General features: G+C 42.0%; 1 protein-coding gene across 1 annotated transcript in view; it reads right to left on the bottom strand.

Annotated features, from left to right (window-relative positions):
• Positions 1 to 5,664, bottom strand: part of ehbp1l1a (EH domain binding protein 1-like 1a) — a 58,801-nt gene extending 53,137 nt beyond the window's left edge. Inside the window, exon 1 of the mRNA XM_080486502.1 lies at positions 5,323 to 5,664. Coding sequence (XP_080342628.1) covers positions 5,323 to 5,426 — 104 coding nt within the window. The 5' untranslated portion in view covers positions 5,427 to 5,664. The remainder of the gene's footprint in view (positions 1 to 5,322) is intronic.
• Between the last annotated feature and the right edge of the window lie 19,417 nt (positions 5,665 to 25,081).

Here is a 25,081-nt window from a genome sequence, read left to right as displayed (position 1 = left end):
CAACACAGGTCAGACAACATGAGGAGGAAAGAAGAAGGAGAATGAGGTAAAAAGAGAGCACAGCTTTTAACATTTTGGTGGAGCTGCTTCCTCCAGCGTCAGTCACATGTCAACGACGAGGCAGTCACATGTAGAAAAGTATCCTAATTGGTACCACATCGGAACGAGGCCTAGGTCTGCTGTGATGGGAGGTTTCACATAGCAAATAAACAGGTCAGATATGAGTCACTTGTGAGCAACAAATCAATTGGGTCGCATTACCCTGCAGTGTGAATGAGGCCTAAGAAAGACTGTGACACACACACTCACCAGATTCCAGCGATAAAAACGGCTCGGGATCACTTCTCTACACAACTATGTCAATATCATACTCTGAGACATCAATTACACTGAAGCACTCAGGTATTTATAGAGAGAAACTACAGCTAATTGGAGTATTTTCATGAGCAGTGTGGTCAACTTGTCTATTAAAGAACTAGTACTGATTCAGTACACTAAATAAAGAAATGAGAAACATTTATTTGGTCACATGGGGTGGTGGGAGAAACCCTGTCTGACGAGAGAGATTGCAGAGTTGAGATGGTGGGAGTCGTCCACATGTTGGATTTGAACTACAGACCTAAAAACAGAGTGTGTGTTTTCTGTGCTCTACTCATTCCTCCTTGTGTCCCTCTGACTGATAACAATGCCTGATTCTCAGACTAACGTGAAATATTTTGAAGTTTTCCTGAAAAGTCAGTATGAATGTAGCCTCTAATGGGTTTGGTGACTTAATGTTATTCTAACAAAGTAAAAGACCTCATGATTGTTTTCCGTTCAAAAAGCTAGGCCGTAAGTTAGGCCAGTCACACATATATGATGACGCTTCTGCCGCATACGGTCACATTAATCCAGGTCTCCCCGTCCACACGCAAACGGAAAGACAGAGTTTTTCTGAATCTGTGCTCTGGCTGAAGTTTTCAGATATGATAGTTTTTTTGTAACTTGTAGCTTTGTTTACATGTAATCCAAGCTAAAGAAGGAAAAGCTAAAAAAAATAAAAAATCATAATAATAATAATTTCCCCCAGGGATTAATAAAGTACTTGCATTGAAATATCACCATTTTTGCAAAGTGTAAACTGGTCCTGAAACTATAGTGTGATACTTCTTGACACCCGTCTAAAGTCAGTCAGAAACACATCACGTCCCAGTCAGTCATTTATCAAAAATCTGTCCAAAACCATCCCACAAGGAACCAGTGAAACACCGGTCAAGTTAAGCAATAGGTTTTATTGCCTTTGAAATCATTCCAAAATGAAGCAGGACTTAAAAGAAAGTCTTTAAAAAAAGCCAAAAACACTTAGAAAGTAATTGGTTTAATCCCAATTTCCAAAGTTATTAAAAGTTCCCAATTTAACTTGTTGAGCGAAGAAACATCTCTGAGACCCCGAGAGATACTGAAAGCATTCTCAGGAAAACAGCTTTGAGATGCTTTCAGATCTCGTTAAATGCACACAAGTGTGGTTTCCCAGTTTTCCACAGAGAGAGCAGTGTGTCCCCGAGGGGAGACCACTCACTCCAGAACAGAACAACATCTCAGGGGGAGGAACAGAAACGTGTCGATACTGGTCGGCATGTGTGATTGTACGGAGTGTATAAACAGTGTGACAGGAAGAAAGCTGCAATGCAAGCCAGGGCTGGAGGATTGGAAACACATGCTGACGGCACCATGAGTCATCATCGTGGAATTGAAGGAACTCTTACAGCGCCAAGAATGAAGCAAGAGCTCGAACGCCTCATGTACTCCAACCAGAACTCTGCTACATAAGCAGTCACTTCACACCACCCACAGCAGGTCGCCCCACCGTCACTGTCTGCCCAGAAGATCTCACTCTGAACCACCATTCTATCACTATCATCATTTTACCACTTAAGACCACGGACAGTCCTGCAACCCTGCAGTGGATAAGCAGATAGAAGATGGATGGATGGACCACAGGGAGCAGACTCAGTGGATGTTAGAGGAACAACAGGTTACACCCTGGACAGGGCTGAGACCAACACAACACACACACACACACACACACACACACACACACACACACACACACACACACACACACACACACACACACACACACACACACACACACACACACACACACACACACACACACACATACACACACACACACACACACACACACAGGCCACCAATCGCTGTTTGAGATCGTCCCAAAGGTGTCAGACAGGATTGATGTCAGAGCTCAAACACTCCAACAACAACTCATCCAAATTTGACTTTATTGGAGCTGAGTGACAAAAAAAAATCAAAGAATATTTCATATTTGATACGTGTAGGAGCAGAGAGTCGTCCAGATTGTGTAATCTCTCCAGGCTGCAGTTCGACCTGGTAATATCCCAAACTAAACACAACACTGTCAAACAATCTCACACAACACGGAAATCATGGGATTGTACTTTTGGTGATTCTATTGCATTCAGCAGCGTTGTTGGATGTTTTGACACTCAGTACTTTTTGAGCTCGCTCTGTAACTTTCGTCAAATTTACTTGCTGAAACCCCTGAGAATTGCATTGTTACAGCTAATGGATAAACACATTAGAGGACAAATATTTGTCCGAAGACTTGTTGAAACAGTCGCATCCTTTATAGAACCACACTGGAATTTAGTGGACAAATAATCATTTTGCACTTGACTAGCTGTCGGACTTGTACACTCGAGACAAAGGGACGACTCTAACATCTGAATTCAATCATAAACTGGTGTGGCCTGCATCCATTTGTTTCTGTGGTTCACAGGTTGACCTAGCTGATTCAAAGGGACTATGAGGACTCCTTCCTAAAACACATACCTGAGTTTCATCGCCTACGATTGGCCGTATACCTCGACAGGTCACTGTTTGTCCACAGTGTCACCTGACCTCACCAAGAATCAGCTGGGACCGGCTCCCGGGTCCTGCAATACTAACGATGGATGACCGGGTATTTTAATAAATGAAACTGAACGAACTGTCTCTTATTCCTACCAGAAGAAGGTATCATGTGTCCAAAAGACTTTGAATCTTGACTGAGCCGTCCTTCAGACAGCCAACCTGTCCCAACTCGGTCAGGCTCGTTTTTGATCTGTCTTTATTCAAACTGAAACGAATTTGAAGGTAAAGCTGGTCAAATTGATCAAAACAGAATGAACATTAACATAAGTTAAAATGGTGTATTTTGTTTGTGTCTTTTCTGTAAAATAGGTTTTTAAGAAATACTTTTGTCATGTTTCAAAGATCTTGTCCGGGTGACAAGACGACATTTGTGATGAAGGAAGAAGAACAACAATGAAACACGTCAAATGTATGTTGTAAAAACCTACTTGCTTGAAAAAGACAAGCGCTAAATATAAAGAACCGACTAAAGGCAAAATGAACTGAATGGAACTAGAGGGTAAAGTATTGTAGTGTATTTTTAATATGGCAGAGAACATTAATGTGTCCAGAGTTCCAAGTTGACAGTCCAAAGCAGATAAAAACCGTTTTCTTCACACTCTGAATTAATATGATGGATGTCGAGCTTAAAGCCTGCCGATGTGTTCCAGTGAAATGTTGGAGTAACTGCATTTCTGCAGTACCCCCCCCCCAAAAGAAATACTACAGCAATTCATTCATGCCTTCTCAGGCCTGAATCAGGCAGGAAATGTCAGTGTCTCCACAACAAAGTACTGTTTGTTTGTTTTGTTTTTAATCTGTGCTGCCAAGTAAAAGAACATCTGGTAGAGCTCAGTGGAGCAGTAGAGGGCTGCAGCACAGAGGACCCAACTCGCCTGGTCCAGTGAGCACTCACAAATAATGTGGTTATGGTAACTAGTTTGTGTTCACCCTGTTTTTACTTCTTTCTTTCTGAGCCTCATCAATGTACAGTAATCCAATCGTACAGTTATGTTTAGTTAAGATTCATGCATATAACTTTTCTTTTACATAAACAAGACTGTAATGGACCTTAGATGAGAACCAACAGTCATGTAAAATTCATTCACATCATTACAATTTCTATTCTTTAAAAACCCTAAAAACACATAATTGGGCACCTGTAGTTCAGACAACAGAGGTTTATGTTATGAGAGCGATGGTTTGAGACTCATTTCCTCAGTGGAGCATTGAGGACTTTAATAAGGACTGATCATGTCAAACAAACTTTGTTAATGTTTTCAAATTCATAGACAAACAGATATGATCAGATTACTGGAATTGACAATTCTTTAGTATGTAATATACATATATTATTCATTTATTCTGTGCAATGAGAATATAATGTCAGGAAGATTATCAATCAATACCAACATTGCTCCTGTGAAAATGTAAATAATCCATGGTTATTATCTTGGATAGATATTTTTACAATTATGGTTTTTTCATGTTATTATTTATTGTTCATGTTCGGGGGGTTTTATTTACTGCTGCACCAGTGACAATTTCCCTTCATTGCGGGACAGATAAAGGAATATCGTATATTATTAGATCTTATTTTTATTTTTATTATTGACTCAATGGGATCTTTTTGTAAATTTGTATTACTTTAATACATTTTTGGGGAGTTGTCGGTTCTATTGGGACTTTATTAAAACAAATAAACATTAAAAACACTCCTTCAGCAGTTGAAAAGAGAGTAAGATCACAGTCACACATGATGAGAAGAACTGCTCTATCTTCACTGGGAACCCGAGGTTCGGTGTATTGCTCAGCGGCACTCCGACGGGGTTGACAGGGACTTAACCCACAACCTTCCAGTAGAAAAATAACCGTGAACGGAGTCTCGAATGTTTCAAACGTTCACTTTTCAAAGTTTAATCGGCTCAAGCAGCAAGTATGTGAGGAGCCATTGGAGCTATGCGGGACTGACCAGCCCTGATGCAGAACTCCCCATAACACCGGCAGAACCCTCCGCGGGAATCCTGGTTCGAGCCCGGACACCGTGACATTGTGCCCGGTTAACCAGCAGCCAGGACGCACAGTAACAGCCCCATCTCACGGACTACATTCATAAATAGACGCGGAAGTGCGGAGCTCCACGCAGATCCAGTTCAGCCTGACAGACGGAGTGAGACGCCGCGCACTGCGCGTCCCATCCCGGCACGGCCCGGGTCTACCGGGGAAAACGGGTCTACCGGGTCTACCGGGTCTACCGGGTCTACAGGGTTACCGGGTCTACCGGGGCTACCAGAAGGGCAGGAGATCACTGGTGAGGTGTTCCCAGCGATCCTACTTGTATGTGCGCTTTATATTCATTTGGCTAATTCCGGTGGAGCCGCCGTGTCTGCGTGCGCAATAACTCACCATTTCTTGGTGCACTCTACAATCAGCTCCTGAAACGAGGCCGCGAACTGGAACTTAGCCGCTTTCTTTCCGACCCGCTGGAGCCGCTTCCACACCGAGGTCATGCTGGAGCCGAGAGCCGGCGGAGGAGCGACGCGCCCGGAGGAGAAGCGACACTGCGTCTGCGCTCGTGCGCCTCTAGCCGGGAGCGCACCGGGCGGAGAGCGTGGCGGGGTGGGGTGGGGGTGGATGAGAGGAAGAGGAGCTCCACCTGCTTTCCTGTGACAGCTCCTAGTAGTTTGCGGACAGCCTCCCAAAACAACACACACACACACACACACACACACACACACACACACACACACACACACACACACACACAGTCGCGAGGAACCGCCCGGTCCTGCTCAGCAGGGGCGGAAATAAAGGGAAAAGGGGCCGGGTCCAACCCCGAGGTACTGGGGTCCTTGTGGCCTGGTACTCTCTCTGGAGCAAAGCTTACCCTGACCCTCCCCAGCCGGGTTTAATAAAGTACTCATGTTCTGTTCTTCTGCTTCTTTCGGGTACATACAGTACATTGTACATATGGTAGTTTTTTTTCTTCTGAGCATACCTCTAAAACAGTGGTCCCCAAACTACGGCCCGCACGCCGAATACGGCCCGCCTCCACATTTGGCCCGGCCCCCTGAACAATACCAGTGATGCATTTTCTTTTCTTTTTTTCATATACAGTGAGTGACAAAAATATAGGCCCACCCATTTTTAGGGGGTAAATTATTTATTAGAGTAGCTAAATAAAAATCAAGACTGTAAGTTTTCTGTTGTTATATTCTACACCTACCTAAATTTTTTTGCTTTCTAAGAAGGTCTGGTTTGAAAGATTTTAGGCCCAAAAATTTAGATATCTTTCAAACCAGACCTTCTTAGAGAGCAAAAAAATGTCATGAGTCATTGGAGTAAGAGATTCTGCTCTGACAACTAAGCTGAACTTTTACCTGGTAAGATTGTGCACGGCACAACAGAAAGTTAATGTTCCATGGACTTTTTTCTGTGAAGAACCCAGAGAGGGTTATTTGGTTATGTATGACTTTCTGGAAAACAATAAATGTTTACGTTGAGGCACCCCTGCGATCATCACACTTTTTCTGTTGCAAACTGATCCAGGCCCCCGTCAGAGAAGGGAAAAGTTATGTGGCCCTCACAGGAACCCCTGCTCTAAAGGAAAGCTCATGATAAAGCTGGAACAGGATGAGCTGATGCTCTATAGTCCGCCTTCAGTAAACAGGAGTTTAGTGGAACAGTAAGAGTTCATCCAGCAGCTCTTCAACTATCTTCACCTTGAAATTAACTTTACTATTTGTGACTGTGTTACTAATGTTATTACAGCAGAAGTGAGTACTATTACAAAACTAATGAAACAGTTACAGCTGCAGAAGATTAAACCTGAGATGCTCAAATACACTCAAAATAAGGAGTTTAATGATGAATGGCAACGTGATCAGCGAATTCGGATTTAGAGAAGGAAATATCCCTTTTTAAGAACTGCAGTTTGTTTTAAACATTACAAATATAAAATTGAACACTGCTGAGTTTCAAAGTGCATTTCCACTTCTGTTTGGATGGTTTCTTCCAAGTGGCGACACCTTGCAGCAGAAAACACGCTGATGTGTAGAGATCGGAATCGAAAACCAGTTCTTTTTGAGGATTGGTTCCTGGTTTTTCAATTCCTTGGAATCATTTGCCAATTTTGTGAATGGCGTCTACCAGGCAGTGACGTGTAGTCAGGGCAGGCAATGCCTACCCAAGGCTGAATTGAAATGAATGAAATATTCATTTTGATTATTTGTTTTAACTATTATATAATTATAATTTATTTTTCAATTTCCGGTAGCTTACAGTACCAATAGGTTTGAAAAGCCCCATTTCCACAGTGCCCCTTGGTACCGGTGCCGGTCAGGTGGGGGTTGACTATCCGTAACCAGGCCCGTATCAGTGCCGCGTTTCCATTACACGGGGAACGGTTTGAAATGTAGGCAGGGTTATGAACGGTTGCGTAATCATGCAGGATGTGACGCCATAACGGGACATTTTCAAAAAAGTTTCCTGATTGCTGCAGAAGAACTGATTGGAAATGACTGCTTGCTGGGAGAACAGCGGTTGTCACGGACCAATGAGCAGACGGCAGTGTTGAAGCTCCTCCCCCTCATATCCGGCACATTGTGCCTGGTACCCCAAGTGGAGGGGTAGCGAGAAATGGTTACCAATGCTACCAGTTGGTAACAGTTCTGAGTCAGTGGAAACGCACAACAACCGGTTCCGACCTGACCCGTACCGGCACCAAGGGGCACTGTGGAAACGGAGCTAAAGTGTGAGCATTTTGTGCTTTTCATGGCCTAAATGACTCAACACCGCCATCTCCTGGTATGGCCGAGAGGCTGCAGTGTCTTACTGTGAAGACCACACCCTCTCCTGAAGGCCACACCCCCTCCTGAAGGCCACACCCTCTCCTGAAGACCACACCCCCTCCCGAAGGCCACACCCTCTCCTGAAGACCACACCCTCTTCTGAAGATCACACCTTCTCCTGAAGACCACACCTTCTCCTGAAGGCCACACCCCCTCCCGAAGGCCACACCCTCTCCTGAAGTCACACTGCTGCTCCACCTTTGCTGGTCATATCCAGTGTCTGGATCTTTCAGTTCCCCAATATGAAAATCATTTACATGAAAAGGCAGATCACTACTAACCGTGCTATGCTAAATGCTAAAGGTACGTTCACAGTGAATTGTGAATTGATACAGCGCTGCTACGCTCTCTAGCTAGTTGGCGGGTTAACAGGCAGGATGGCAACGCTAGAGACGATAAAGACATTTTCACTACTTCCTTTTGAGGACAAACAGCAGCTTGTAAAATATAGGAGACCAACACCTGAGCTACAGACGCTTTGCAGGAGTGATTTCATCACTACAGACGCTCTGCAGGAAGGGTTTAATCGCCATAGACGCTCTGCAGGAGTGATTTCATCACTACAGACGCTCTGCAGGAGTGGTTTCATCACCACAGACGCTCTGCAGGAGTGATTTCATCACTACAGACGCTCTGCCATCAGAGTTGTTTTCATTTTCTCTGTTTCTGTGTTTCCAACATGAACAACGATGCTCTGCTAGGTCATGAGATTGATCTTGTTGGGAGAGTCTGGAGACTGATATTGAATCATTGTTTAAGTTTCTTTAATGCTGTTTTACCACCAGAGCCCCCTGGCGAGCTCAGTTGGTAGAGCATGAGACTCACAACCTCAAGGTAGAGGGTTCATGTCCCATGCAGGGCGCCACCTTCCCGTGGGCTCACCACCTGCAGGAAAGGTTCTTAATGGGTGCGATGTGATCTGGGTGACGGTGCTCAGACTGTCACCCCCACCACCCGGGAACGGATAAGCGGGAGAAACACTCGCCAGCCCAAACATATTTTGGCATCATGTAGCTGCAATGCATTATGGGAGTTGGGTTGACGATGTTTCAAATGTCTTTATTGGGGGTTTTTATTAGGCTTGTTAGTGTTGCTAATGATTGTGATGGGTTGGGCCTTTGTTGCTTAGTTAGTGTAGTTAGTTAGTGCATCTAGTTTAGTTTAATATTTGGAAGTTGGCAACCAGGAGTGAGAGGGTTTTGTGTTTCATGTCTTCCTGCCATTCCAATTTGGGGTGTCAAAATAAAAGCCTCTGTAGATTGCAGTTGGTATCAAGGGAACAGCTCTTACTATTAGTAAATCCTACACAAGAGGCACAACTGCTCAAAGGTTCAGTTATGTTTCAGGAGGAAGGTTGAAAACTTGCAAAGCAAATATTTCATCAGGGAAGAAAAATGATCAATATGCAGAAACATTTGTAAACAGCAGCGATAACTTTGAATGAATGCTACGTTAGCATGTCCTCTGATATTCATACTGCAGGTGACTAACTAACTAACTAACTAACTTTGGTTAGCATCTGTGAAGACATTCTACTTGTCTTCTTCTACAATGTAAAGTTGTGGTTGTTAACCTCCATCTCAGGACTTTATCACCATCTACAGGTCAGAAACGTTACTAGATGACAATAAAATCATTTCTAGCCTTTTCTTGTCTTGGCAAAGGTTCGCATCCACTGAAAACAGGCTTGAAAAAGAGCGACACTCGGTAGAGCTCCTACTTTCGCCAACACCACATTTCTTTGCGGAACTAAGTTAGCATCACTAGCATGTCAGCCGTTTACTCATATAGATGCTAACTAGCCTGTCAGATAGCAACATCACTGTGTGAAACACTGAGTGAGAGCACACAGACAAACCATTACCACAGTCAGTGCGCTCACTCCAGTGTTTCTAGATATTTGTTTCTGGATATTTGTTTCTGGATATTTGCCAAACCGAGATATTATCTGTGAGTTCCGTCTAACGGAGGCTAATGGCAGCTCCCTGCGGTCCTCCAGTGTGTCCACAACGGAGAAAATACCTTGCCTCTCCAGGAGCTGCTGTGTCGGAAAATCCAATTGATTGGTCCTTGGATGATGACAAATCATCCTGGAAAATTTCATACAATTAGGCTCAATAGTTTTTGCAAAAAGTTGGTGGAACACATACATGTAAACCAAATATATAAATAAAGTAGAACGGCACTTGGTAGACCGCAGACCTTCGCCCACACCACATTTGTTTACAGAACCGAGATAGCATCGTGAGCATGATAGCCTTTAGCTCGTATCACTGCTAACTAGTGATGAAGCTACCTAAACTCCTTTGATCTCCTCCATGATATGCCTCTCTCATCTGCTTCGTATGGGAAATATTGAGCAGTTTTTTGGGATTTATTCGATCTGGGATTGAAGATAGCTTCAGATAAAATCCTTGTAGTATCTGAACCCTGCTGAGACAATAATGTTTGTGTGTTTGATGTGCGTGAATTGTCCCTTTGGAAACGGCTAAGCTACCAGGTTACGGAGAGTCTGCTATTAGTGCTATTATTACTAGAACATTTCAAAGGAAATTCAGTGTGATGAGATGAGAGGAAATGAGGAAACAGCCATTAACGTCCCAAAACTCAATCGATTGGTCTTTGGATCATCATCCAAATCATCCCTGAAAACACCCCAATTGCATTCGGGTGAGTAGTTTTTGCAAAACGTTGGTGAAGTACATACATACATCCATACAAACCAATAAATAAATAAATACACACAGACGAAACATATCTTTCTCAGCCAACTTTGTTTGGCGCCCAACTTTCGTTGGCAAAGGTAATTAGCATTAGCATGAACCAAAGCTCTGTTACTATTTCAGTGAACTCCTGGTTCCTGCTCAAGATGTCAGTGATCAGGAACAAACTCAGTAAAGACATAAGCAGCATGGAAAATGTGAAGCTGGAGGTAATGTTAGCATTATTCTGTATCGAACCACTAAATTAGCTTCTCTTTCATAGCGCTGTCCGCCCGTTGCTAGTTTATCTCTTTCTTTCAAGAACAGATGTTAAGCAGATTTGCGCATGACTTCACAGAATTGTATCCCACTTAATAATCGCATAACTACAAATTGTATACAAAATAATTTGATAACTCAAACAAACTAAAATAATTGTGTTTTGAAACTTTAGCTGAACTTAATGACAGACCCACACAGTGCTGATGGCTCGGCTCCAAGAATGCAGACATGTGACCATTAACACATCGGAGGAGAGCAGCTGTGGCTCAGTTGATGCAGGTTAGTGAAGACATTGAACCCTAACTGCTCCAAACAGAGGTCAAGCATCTAGAATACTGTTGGTGTGTGAATATAACTAACAATATAATGCTATTTCGGAATAAAAGAGTGGAGAAAACTGCTATCTCTGTCAAAAAATAACATTATAAAGCATCTGTCTATTCATCCATCATGGAGGGTTGGCGGTTCGAATCCCACTCTATCAAAAAGTCATTGTCGTTGTGTCCTTGGGCAAGGCACTTGACCCACATTGCCTCGTATGAATAGTGCATGCATGTTGGTGGTGGTCAGATGGGCCGTTTGCGCAAAATGGCAGCCAGGCCTCTGTCAGCAGCCCCAGGGCAGCTGTGGCTACAACGTAGCTTACCACCACTGGTGGGACTGGTGTGAATGAATAATGGTGCGAAAAAAGCACTATATAAATCCAAGCCATTTTTATTATCCATCCATCCATTCATCCATCTTTCTAAAAGGTTTAAAGAAGCAGAAGCGGAGCAGGTGACTGGACTGTGTGTCTGTAAATGAAAATGATGACTGTGACTAAACACACACTTGATGAGCTTTGTAATGTTGGTGGATCTGATTCACAATCCTCCAACACAATGACACAGAAACACTCCTGCGGTGAGGCAAACAGTGATTATTGTGGAGACATATTACCAGAGCCTGCATGTGAAAACAGAAATTACCTGGGAGCCTGTCAGAGAACATTTCCCCCGTCATGAATCCGCTCAGCTGGAGGGACTTTTCCAGCTTAGCCCCCGAGTCTATTAATACTCTGTCAGTGACATGTGGAACAGCTGGGAATCCACGGAGAACACACACATAAACACCTTATTCACACTCGGCATTATAAAGGTTCATCTGAAGAGTTCATATTGAGCAATATGTTTACATTTCACACACAACAATGGATGTGAATCCTTTAAGATTTCTTAGTTTTCTGTGTTAAATGGACATATACTTTGATCTGATCTACGTCTAATTCACAAGCAACATCTAATGTCACTCAAATAGTACTACTAATACTGAGCATATTATATGTTTTCATGTTTAAAATGTCTTTGAGGTAGTTGACGAATAACTAAAGGTGACTCAGGCCTTGTTTACACAACAACGAATACGAGTGTATCCACAAAACTTTCTTCACTTTAAAGGGTTTGTTTACACGACACCGATGTGCGGCTCTACTGTATCCATGAAGTTTTTATCTCAGCTCCCAAAGTGGAAATATTCTTTCACGGCTGTGATTCCTCCCTGCAGAGATACTGCGCATGCGCATATCTCCCCCTCCCTTCCCGCTGAAAATAGTTCCTTCTGCTGATATCATCCGATTCCTCATCAGTCCATACGGATTTCGGGTTCTCTTCATTTTCTTCACGTTTATAGCGTATTGTTCTCTGCACACGTTTGTGTAGTTCCATCACAAAATCAAGCAACAGCGCCCTCCTGTGGCCCGGCAGACTAACTACATTGTTCAGTGTGTCCGCTGCTGCAGCATAAACACAATCCTTTTTTTTAACGAATTAGATGTCACGTGAAACGTTGCCATGTAAACGGGGCTTCAGCTCCTCAGCTGGACTGAAACTGAGCAGATTATGCCAAAAAGTGATAAAACCTTTAAATTTATCGAATTGTGAGCAGCTTATTTAAGTGGAAGACCAAAGATTTAAAATGATTTAATACGGGGTGTTAAACTTATATCTTGTCTATTGAGCTTTATTTGTTCTCAATCACGTCGAACCGTGAAACAATCACATAAAACACCTACAAATATCAGCAAATACACAATTTACATTTTGTTTTTGAGCAAAAATTTGTGTTTCTATTTATTTCTGAAAATACGGTGACGAGACTGAAATCTGTCTTATTTCAGGTATTTCTAATGTCGCACAGTGTGATGAAGGATATCTCTGAAAAATGTTAAATTCATCACTCAAACAAATTGAGGTAATTTCACACATTTTTAAGATGTGCAACAACCAAACATCATAATGGCCAATATCATAATACATCGCATTAATTTAATGGCTTTGGCCTTTTTCACCGTAAATAAAAACAAATATGTAAAAGCTTGCCTATAGTGTAATGAGATATTTGATCAATTATGGAAATAATATTTTGCTAAAAAATTTAATAAGTTGAAGCAGCATTAAAACTAATTTGAAATTGTAATAACTGCAGTTAGTAATGTGATAATAACATTAATAAAACTGCATTTGTTGCAAAAAAAATTTTTTCAGGTTTTGTGCAGTTTGCCTATCAGAAATAGTTATTGTGAATACGATTGTTTTCACATTTATTCAATGAGGATAGAAACTCTGCAGTACCTTTATTAATTGTAGAAATTCTTATCTTTTTTATATTCAGATTGACTTTTTTTTAATTAAGTCATTGCTAATTACAAGGTGAAAAGTCACCTTGTTACATTATAAGTAAAACCAACACAGGTTTTAGTTCGGAGCTTTTCAATCTGACTTTCAGTGTCCTTGAGAAGTGGCTCGGCCTTTCAGTGGGACTTTTTCTGATTTCAAAGATTCAATGCATTACAGGAAGGAATGTTTACATCAGGCTTAAACAAATAGGAGCGTTCTTTTGTAGGTTGTCTAAGAAAGCCGGCCGATTTATCTGCTTTTCACACTACCTCACAGATATTATCAGGCTGTACAATGATCATTTGTTTCCACAGTCAGTGTACAACTCCACCACATGAATGCTGAACCACATGGCCGTTCTCCTCCGGAGCCTGCAAACCCTAAAACAGTTATAGAACAATCGACTGGAAACTGCATTGTAAAAACAATGTTTATGGTTCAGAAAGTTTTCTTGGTCACGTTGCTGTACACATGGAAACGCCATTAATGCTGAACGGGGTGTAGGTTGCATACCCGGTAGACCAACGGGTGTTGCTGATGTTTCTTGTTTTCTGCCATCGTTCGTTCAACTATCAAAATCATGGTCTTCTTTTGTTGTTGCTTCTTTGTTCATTTATGTTCCGATGTCCTTCACTGAGCTTCAAAAAAAATTGGATTTATCTAAATCCCACCTATTTAGTTTTTTTTAGATAAGACATTTTGTTTGTAACCAGAACCTGAAGTTCCCCAGTCGCCCCCCTGAAACAGTTGTAGACTCATTACTGACTCTAGACCCTGAAAAGAAACAACTGATCTCCAGCATCTACAGTCTTATTAATTCTATCAGTGAAAGCCCAGTTTTGGGCCCAAGGGAGTCTTGGGAGCTGGAGCTGGGGACCCCATTATCTACAGATTACTGGCAATGTGTCTTAAAATTGGTTCACTCCTCCTCAATCTGCACGAGGATCGACCTCTTGCAATGTAAAGTTGTACACAGAGTCCGTTACACTGGCGGATTTACGCCCATGGAACCGACTCCTGTAATAGATGCAAGCAATCTCCAGCTGACCACTCCCACAAGTTTGTTTTTCTGTCCCAGGCTTGCCACATTTTGGTCTGAAAGTTCCTTAGTGCAGCACACAGCACAACTATTACACCTGATCCTCTCTTAGCTCTGTTTGGTACCCCCTTACAGCCTCGGGCCTCCAAAACTGCACACTGTCCTTGGCTTCTCCACCCTGCTGGCCAGGCGACTCATTCTACTTACCTGAAAACAACCTGGCCCCCCCTCCCACCAGTGGTGGGTTAACGAGCTTTACTTGTCAATTAGACTGGAGAAACTAAAATTTTCCCTAAATGGATCATTAAAGTCACTTGAAAACACTTGGAGACCTCTCCTAAATTATGTAGACTCTCTGACATCTCTGTCTGATGCTAATGCCCCCCCCCCTCTTTTTTCCCCCCTGTGTATTACTTAAATGTACTTTGTATCATTGATATGTCCTTGACCGTTGTGCGCTGACAGTTGCTCTCCTGTGGGTGGTGCACGAGGGTGGGATTTTCCTGCATTACACTGTGTTGTTTTTGGCAACCTCTGAAACTACTTCCAATAAAAAAAGTTATTAAAAAAATAATAATTTATGTTCCTGCTTGAAAATCATGTTACAGTCTAGATAGAGCTGCTCAGGCTCCTTTAATCTAACAACAGTGAGAAAGTATTTGGATCAGTGTGATATCTGTAAATAATATAAGTAGCAACAAGGGTAACAAGGGTGTTGTATGTTGCACAACAAGGGAGAAGAAAGGAATTATATGCCTATAATCTGTAGTTTGTACTGCAGCTTCATAAGACTGTGTCTTTCCTTCTTTCTGACAAATATTTAAAATGATAACTGCAGAAAAAGGTGCAGTGGTTAGCACTCTGTGCTGACTGTGTTGTCTCTTGTACGATATAAATAAAGTTGAATTCAATTGAATTGTGTAGAATGAGCATGTTTTCTTCAAATACCTCAATTTGAGGTTAATTTGAGACTGAAATCTCAGAGAGGTGGGTGCTTAGAGTGGTTTTAGCCATTTTAGAGTTTTCAGTTGTTTTTATGTGTTTTAATTATTTTTCACCTATTTTAGCTGCTTTAAACTGTTTTTATCACTTTTGCTGTTTTAGATTTGAATAGCTTTGAGCCACCTTTCACAGTTTTTTCAGCCCTTTAACCTCCTCTAACTGTCATATTTGTGTGTAAAAGCAGTTTCTTTGAGTCTCGTTGTTAAACTGTATTTAGTACAGGCAATTTAAAATGAGAAAATGATCTATAGTTACACTTTATTGGGTGAAAGCTGCAGATAGCTTCTCCAGAATGGATTGCAGAATCTGGCTCTGTGATAGCATGTTCAGACTGTTCATTGTAACTGTTACACCCAAATAACATGCATGACAAAGGAACACGATTCTCCACTGACTGTGTCGTTGATCCAGCTGCATCCAGAAGTGCAGCTCTGGCAGCTCTCAATCCCTCCCTCGTGTTTCCTCCTTGTTTCACAGCGGAGAGCTGAGCAGACCTGCTGGGATACAGCTGCTTTTGGGCGGGTAGAAATAAATCTTGAGAGAAGCTTCCTTCTCTCTGGATAGCAGAGGGAAGAGTCTACATGTGGAAACAGCTGGTTTTTAAACTTTGCGAGGTCATGTTAATCTGGTAAACTACTCTGGGATTTCCTGGTTCCTGTAGGCCAATGACAGCTCTTCGTGTGAGCACAGAGTGTGGGGACAAACAGAAGAGCATCATGACGAAGACATAACATTCACTTTGGTTGAGATGTTCTAGTTTGGTCATAAAGTTGATCTGCGACACCAGAAACAACAAAACAAACATTACAAGATGGGACTCAAACTCATGTTATATGATCTCAGACAGGTTGGACCAGAAGTATGATCTCATAATAACTATGACGTATTAACTCCTAGACGTTCCCTCAGTTTTAGTTTGAAGAATTATGTGTTCCTCCTGAAAATGTCCACCACAAAGCTGTGATTAAACATCTCACATTCTTACCTCTTTTTGGCTTGTAGCACTTCTGAAGTCCGACCTGTGACCCTATCCTGTGTAGTTAGTGCTGGTTATAGTGGTCCTAAGATGACTTGATCATTGGCTAATAGCAACAAATGAAGAAGAGAGAAAAAAGTGTAAATAAAGGAAACTTTATTCTGCCATCCAGAACCTCTGATGGCAGAAGTTAATGCTGCAAGTTCAATTCAGTTCTGAGTTTGCTCATTTACCTGTAGGCTCTGTTTATACTAGTTAAGCTTTAACTATTGCTACTGTGAACTACTGAAAATAAATATTAGGGTAATCAATACTGTACTTTTGAGTTTTGTACCCATCTTTTCACCATTGATCAGTTAAAAAGGATCTTTTGATGGGATAGCTACGGAGACGTCATCTCAAACTTCTTAGATATTCAGCAGTCCGCAGCCTAACAGACCAATAGGAGAGACTATTTACTTCTATGGCTACTCTCCATTCAGAAAAGGTACAACACATGAGGTAAAACAGAAGCTGAGAATCCAAAACGTCCCAATCACAGGTACGGTGGAGGAAGCATCATAATTCAGGGCTGCTTCGCTGCCTAAGGGTCTGTTTCACTCAACATCACAGAGGAAAAATGAATTGTTTCTTGCAGGGTAAGTTCAGTGTGTCCGTCCACCACAGGATACAACATGTGAGTAAATAGTTTACAGGATGACTTCAAACTGAGGAAATCTACATTTAAAAAAAAAATCCAGCACAGATGCTGTAAAATGAGCCATTTAAAGTAACTTTTATTAAAATTAGGCTGACTTGAAGGAGTTTTGAAATTAAAATAATTCAAAGGTCCTCCTGAAAGTTGAAGTGACTGAAAGAACTCAGCACGTATTGTTAAAGGAGGACATTCATCTTCAAACATTCATTGTAGTAAGTCAAGGAGAACTGAGGGGAAACTTTAACACACACCTAAACACAGTGACAGCTCATGAACAGAATAGGAAGAACCAGAGTTCTGCTGTCTGTTGGATCTGTTTTGATGAAGTGACGACCCGATGGCGCCAAATTAGGCTGCATCGACACAATATTGTTTTCAAATGAAAACAGGAAACTTTGGTAGCATTTTGTGGATCTGTTGACAAGACAGTGGCGCTCAGAGCCATTCAAAACTGTTCCAGCTTCCAAGATGGAGCTTTTTGAAAAACTCTGACTCCATCTCCGTGTGGAGAGGAGAGTTGGGAGATTTAAATATTTAAGTTAATCATTTGAGTAGGACTAACTTAAAGTTTTCACCATTTTTTAATTTTTTTTATTTTCAGTGTCCCTTTTTATAATCTCATGTTGTATTTACTTGAGACTTCTTCCTTCTATCAAGTTACTTTGAGTTGCTGCAACTTTCAATCATACATTGTTTGTACTTGGAATCTTTTCTTTTGTTAACTTATTTAATAGAGTTACAGTTTTATGATGAGGGGAAACTTACAAATCACCACTTAATATAATATTATATGAGACACATTTAAAATTAGGTCGACACTTTAACTGCATAAAACTAAGAAGGTTATTGCTCACAAATAAAGAAAGAAAAACAAATTAGCAAAACTACAACTTTTTACATTCCATTCTAACAAATACTTGTGTTTCCACAACTCAATAAAGTTTTGTGACTCAAGAAGTATCTTGAATCAGTCCACATGAGCCTTGTGTTCAGAGCAGATTTGATCGGTGACCATGTGTCTTTATTTTTAGCTGCTTCTGTGGAGGAGAGGTCACTTCATGGTGGCAGCATTCACATGAAGTCATTCTGAAACAATCCACTTCCTGTCTGCTTATTCTGCTTCCTGTGCCGGAGGCTGGGCACTGCAGCGTAAAACAGACTTCATATTGTGCTGCAGTCACACCATCACCTGCCTAAACTTTAAAAGTCATAGATTTAACTACACGGTATGAGTCCTCTTTCTGCCCCTTCACATGAAACCAGACTTGTTTACAAAACGTCCTCCCACATGCCTGTCACCAACACACTAATGTAAGGAAACACACTGAGCAAAACCCACTTTAACTACCTGCTGATGTTAAAATGAGAGCTGGTTCTACGTGAGAGAAGCCTGACTGTAGAAAGTTCTGCCTTCCTTTCCACTTTTAGAAGTTCTAGAATCCAGGAATTCGAGAATTCTAGAAAACGTGGAACGATTATCTCTTTAGGAGATGATGAATGTTTGTCAAGAACTTTGTAACTGGAGGGAAGAATTTAACATTTTATTTCAGATTTCACAAGAGGCCAACAGTTTGCTGAAATAGAAGTTCTCCTGCCGTATCTTTAACAAAGGAAAACGTGGTGACCACATGGTTGCAATCGCCATTGGTCACGTGACCCCTCCTGTAAGCTGCACCCCTGCACCTCACCACCAGGGGGCTCCACCAACTCCACCACACCCAGAGGAGGAGGCTGCTCTCTGAACCTGAGACCAGTGCAGGGAGATTGGTTAAGACGATGCCTAGCGCCATGGGGGGCCTGAAACTCAAAGGTGGATGAAACCCCCTTCCAGCTATTGCTCGCTGCCTCTTCCCCCGACCGGCCAAGAGACACACCAGTCTCTGCTGCATCGGAGGGAAAGTGGACCCACAGAACCAAACCAAGGTTCAGCCCGCCGGACGAGCAGAACACAGTTCGGATTACTTTTCTTTCTTTTTCTTTCTTTTCCTTCTTCGGACTGTTGGGACGCCATCGAGCGGCTCCCCCCACCGCTGCACAGCGCCCCACTGTTCTGCGGCTGGCCCCACAGTTCTAGTTCGGGACGCTGAATCCAGACCCGGTAACGGACAAGTTACCGCAGCCTCACGAGAAGAACACCACACCACCCGGTGCTGACCACCCGGTGCTGACCACCCGGTGCTGACCACCCGGTGTTGATCACCTCATTGACCAACAGTAAGAGCTTTTGTCTGAGCAGCGTAGTTCAATTAGCCTGAAACTAATATGCAACGTGTTTAAAGTTCGTCAGTAACATCAGCGAGCTGCCGAAAAAAATACTTTTTCGGCAGGACTGTTCATACTCTGATAAGAAGCTGCCGAACTCGCAGACCACGCCCCCTGACAGCAGACCACGCCTCTTGTCAATAGGCCACACCTCCTCGCAGCAGCCACACGTCTGTGAAGCAGCGTTTAAACTTTTCAACAGCACAGTTTATTTCTGGCCTCAGTGCTTCCAGAAATACATTTCTCTGAACTGTTTCAGTAATAAAAGAGAGTTTTTGTCCGAGTCGCCTTGTTGGTCTGGTTTTAACTACAGGCGCTGACAGCTGTTCGTGATGAGATGCATCATGTAAAAGCCTGCAGTCCGACATTTTAACGAGCTGCAGCGCTCATACAGTAGCGAAGTTTAAGCTAAATATGATTAAAATGTGACTGATATTATTAGTGAGCTGGAACACACATGTGCAGCACACGGCAGAGCAGAAGTTTCAGTAGAGCAGCTCCTACACAATTCGGCCAGGACGGTTGGAATAACCAAAACAAATTTCTTCGGCCGAAGGAAATTAGGTCATTTTGTTGGGCAGGATCCTGCACTGCCGAACTTTCTTCTTGTTCTTATGGAGGATGAATCAGCCTGGACTGTGTCACTGATAAAGCTGCAGCCGGCAACAAAGTTGCTGTCTGTTTGTTGAACGCGTTCACCACGAGCACGAAACTCCGTTTCTTCACCTCAGACACCGGATGAGCTCCAAAAGCCACTCGGATCTTTGTGTGAAGGAACCTGGAATCAGAACCAAACTTTCTCGCCAGAACTCTCCTTCTTTTCTCTCTCTTTAATTAACGCAGAATCCGCACACGCAAGCCGCACGCGTTCGTCACCACTCGACAATCGCGGTGAGATAAGCGCTCACACACACACAGACATGTAGCAACCAAACTGCTCCATTGTGCTGCCGGACACCTCCGTATGGTCACCAGAGTTTAACTGCATGTTCCGACATCCAGGTAAAACTAAGGCGTCTTAATACTGGATAAACAACGGCAACTCGGCTCTGCTCCGGTGAAATACAACATCTATTTTGGTTCTGTGAGAACCAGCCCGGCGAATGCGGCGCGACGGGTGTCTTGTTTATCTGGTCGCTAAGCAACCATCACACTCCCAGAAAGAGTGACCCAAACATCTCTAGTGGACGCATGGGTCATTGCAGTCTCTCGGTGTACCGCCGCCCGGTGGACGTTCGAATCATTGCATCCATTCACACTCAGAGTCCACACGCACGCGCGCGCGCACACACACACACACACACACACACACACGAGCACGCATGCGCGCACACACGTTCTTTGTACATAGTGTTTGCTGTTTAGATTAGATCTCAGTGTTAAATGACGTTTGATACATAATGTGTTGATTTATGAGATGATTTCTGAATTATTTATGAATTAATACATTTTTGTTAATAAACGCCTGTCAGCTGAATTGAACGATTCTTGGTGATTATTGTGTATTTATTGTTGACAATTCACTTGTTTGTATGACAGTCTGTGCTCGGCTCTCACACCTTCCCTTTTATTTAAGAGTGTTATATTTTAACACAGAAATGTTAACTAACTTAAATAAACCTTTTTCCATACGAGACTGATATTTTGGTATTAGCTATTTCCAGATTTTCTGGAGGTGCCCCCCTTTATTATTAATGAATAAACAATGAATTTATTCAAATCAATTTATGATTCAAATGAAAAATTTCAAAGACAAAGTATATTTTATAACTCATTAAATTTAGGTAATTAATCAATTACTTTAGGAGTTGTTAATTAGTAAATTACAGTTTACTTCCAATAATAAGTAAAAATTTTCAGAAAATTACTCCATGATTTATTACTTTCAGTAATCTATTACTTACAGTCATTGAAATCAAATAACCAAACATAAATCCCAACATGATGAAATGTTCTATTCTCTGTCGTCGAATGTTCTGATCAATAGTATCAATGCAGCATTGCGATCTGACAGGACGAGAAGAGAAACCAGTCCTTTGAGTCCATGAGGAGCTCATGAGTAACTTTCAGAAGTTTCCAGAGCTCTCTCTGGTACGACACACTGTGAAATAGATCTGGTCAGTGTGGTGGTGTCTGAGCGTGGGATGGATAAGCAATAAAATGAAAGTTAATGCACATGTTGCATACCTTTAATTTTATAATGAAGACTTGACTTTTTTCCAAAGCACACAAGTTGGGTTTGTAGATGTTCCTTTACTTTCAACTGTGTTGACCAGCAAAGCTACTTATTGAAAAATATGTGATTAAAATAAAGAAAGAAATAGTAATGCAGATTGCTGAGTTCTGGGGTGTTTTTATTACAAGACAGATCACTGAGTATAATTAGCATTAACAGGCAAAAGTTGCAGAAGATAATAAGAACCTGCCTAGAAATGTTTACATTTCAAGCAGAATTAAATTAAATTAAATTGACTTAAACTCTGCCCTATGTGCTCCGAGCTCATAACTGCCCTCCTCTGGCTTAAAACTTGACTGAAAGTCAACCGGGTCCTTGTTTACATGAGTTTGTTGGACTGTTCCTCTCAGGCCAGTCCTACTATTTTTATTGACGATTACATTTAAATGAACACCTCTTCAGATCTGACATAGAAGCACCTGAAAGACAAAGATATTCTGGCTGCTCTGAAGCACAACAGGTCTTCTTCCTTCTGAGGCTTCAGAGTAATCAGATCCCTGCTGGTATCATGCCCCACACTTCCATCTCTGACCTTTGTAAATATAGCCTGGCTAAGCCAAACACCTGCGAGCCGTCAGTCAGAGCAGAGCGAGGACGAGCAGAGCAGACGGCGTCACATCGAGAAGGTCACGGGACTCACGGCGGGCACACGGCCATGATGGGAGTCACATGTTGGACCTCTGAGATGCACCGCCATCTGCAATGATCCGGCTCGTCGTCTCATGATGCAAGCGCTTACTGGAGCTGTCATTATGGACTGAGAGCTGATGCTGCAGCGGTCACTGCTGTGGGAACATCGGTGGAAAATAACAATTTGTGGCTGAAGAATCCACATTACTTAAATACAGATAGTTGTGTTAGTAAAGTACTGATTCAGGCTGAGGATGGAGAGAAAAATCTACCATCTGGTCCAGCTCACCCTTTTCTCTCATTATTTTGAAAGACAGAAAAACTCATCCTCGCCTGCATGAAGATACTTCACCATCAGACCACATCAACACTTCTCCTGCTCACAACTGTATTTATTTACACCAATACAATGTGGAGTCTCTGCCTTAAATAAAGAAAGAAAGAAATGACAGCGTGATGAAACGGATGAAACTTTAGTATTTGGTCTCTTTCTTTGGCGTCTGGAGGATATAAATGGACATGTAGAAAAAAACTATATTTGTACACAAATCATGATCAAACTAATGTATATTTTATAAAGATCCGACACCCTGAGCTTCACATTGTTTATTAAGACACACTCAGTTTGCTTTGAGATGGTTTGAAATGAGAAAAGACACCAAGAGTTCATATTCCTGCTTCCACTGAAATACTGTAGTTATTGATGATCAAAAATATCTGCTTGTTTATTTTGTTTAAATTTCCCCTCAATTAAAGTTACAATTTCTTTTTAAATTGAATTTATGAAAAAGAAGTTAAAGACACGGCAGAAGAAAAAAAAGTACCTGTCTTCATCAACAAAATCATGTACATTTGTATACAAAAATAAAGCGTGAACGTTTTTTGTTGGGTTCATTATAAGGAGGTTTATCCAGAGAAGACTTTGAACTTGTTGCTTCATTGAAAGGCTTCAAGAAGATATTTCAGAAGGAGGGAGATCGGCTCGCACTGTCTACAGCCCGGGGTCATTAGGAAATATTTGATATAAAATAACATGTTTTTAGAAGTAAATGCCCCTTCAGGCAGATGATTTGCCAGGAGACGCCCCCAGTGGTAAGCACTTCAACCTCACAGATAGAAAATCCCTGGTTCGAGTTCTTTGCTGAGTTTGCATGTTCTCCTTGTTCTGATTTCCTTCCACAGTCCAGAAATATACATTCACGATTAATCAGTGTGTGTGTGTGTGTGTGTGTGTGTGTGTGTGTGTGTGTGTGTGTGTGTGTGTGTGTGTTAATGTGTGTGTATGTGTGTGGTCTTCATCAGACCTGCCCTCCTGAGTGTCAAATGGCTGCTGCTGCCGCCTTGTGGTCACTTTATGAATATCACTTCTTCAGTTCATTTTCCTCCAGTGGGGCCTGTGATGAATTTATCTATATATCGAGGATATTTCTGATTCCTGGGTTAACTTACTTAGACACGTGCGATCCTGATCAGCGTTAATACAAAGCAGGTTACCGTCATGTTCTCCTGTCTGACTCTCATCATGTTCTCCAGTCTGACTCCCGTCATGTTCTCCAGTCTGACTCTCGTCATGTTCTCCAGTCTGACTCCCATCATGTTCTCCATTCTGACTCCCATCATGTTCTCCAGTCTGACTCCCATCATGTTCTCCAGTCTGACTCCCATCATGTTCTCCAGTCTGACTCCCATCATGTTCTCCAGCCTGACTCCTATCATGTTCTCCAGTCTGACTCCCATCATGTTCTCCAGCCTGACTCCCATCATGTTCTCCAGCCTGACTCCTATCATGTTCTCCATTCTGACTCCCATCATGTTCTCCAGTCTGACTCCCATGTCATATTAAAATATTCAGGGCGTGTAGTAAATCTCTGACCAATCAGCAAACTGCTCCTCAAAACCAGACCTGTTCCATGGTCCTGAGTACCCCGACGGAGGGGTAGTGGAAAAGACTCCACCTTTGGAGCGGTATTTTCCGGAGAATCCCAAATTCTTGCGGTGGAAACCCGAACCGTAACAGACGATACCAGTCCATTCCTGCACTTTTTGTGCGATGGAAACACACCTCATGTGTTCTTTTCTTTTCTTTCTGGTGTTGAAGGGAAGCACGGCTCCGGGCAGCACACATGTTACACTAAATGTATAAGTTAAACTAGTTAAACAATTAGTCTCTTTAAGAGATGTTTATATGGCGCTTTAGGCACTGTTTAATCTGCCTTTGGGGACTGTGTGTTGATGATTACAGCCTGAATTGCTTTAATAGTGTGTTAATGTTAATAGTTGATAGTTTTGTGTGACTACAGTAGTACATGCTAACATTTAGTTTTACAGTTTGCAGCTGCACTTGTAGTTTAATGGTTATTTTTGTTGGCACAATGAATGAACGGCAAAGCTTTTGTTCTGAGTATTATTATATGTGTGACGTGTCTTTTTTTTGATAAACTCAGCCAGGTTAGTAGCAATTAGGATAATTGGTTTACAGTGAATGTTAATACTGATAATCACAAGAGTGTTTTCTTTTCTTTCTGTTGTTGAAGAAGTTGAAGAAATACAACGAGTCTCCATTACGAGTACGACCCCTGCTGTCTGATCCTCTTCTCTCTGCACCCAAATACAACCACAAACAAAATACAGAGCTACGCAGGATTTGTAGAGAGGCGCTCCTAGAGCAGACACGCAGAACATCTGGGTTACATTAACATGTGCAAAATAACCTCTGAAATACTTTAACACGCATCAACAAACTAATAATTGACACCAAACACACATGACCATCAGAATTAGAAAGAAAAAGGTCTCAGTACCATCATATACAACCCAGTGCTGAATATTAATAAT

The sequence above is a fragment of the Lipophrys pholis genome (assembly GCF_963383615.2).
Source record: "Lipophrys pholis genome assembly, chromosome: 18".
NCBI lineage: Eukaryota > Metazoa > Chordata > Actinopteri > Blenniiformes > Blenniidae > Lipophrys > Lipophrys pholis.
Note: the sequence above shows the minus strand (reverse complement) of the source record. Positions and strands in the feature narration are given on the sequence as shown.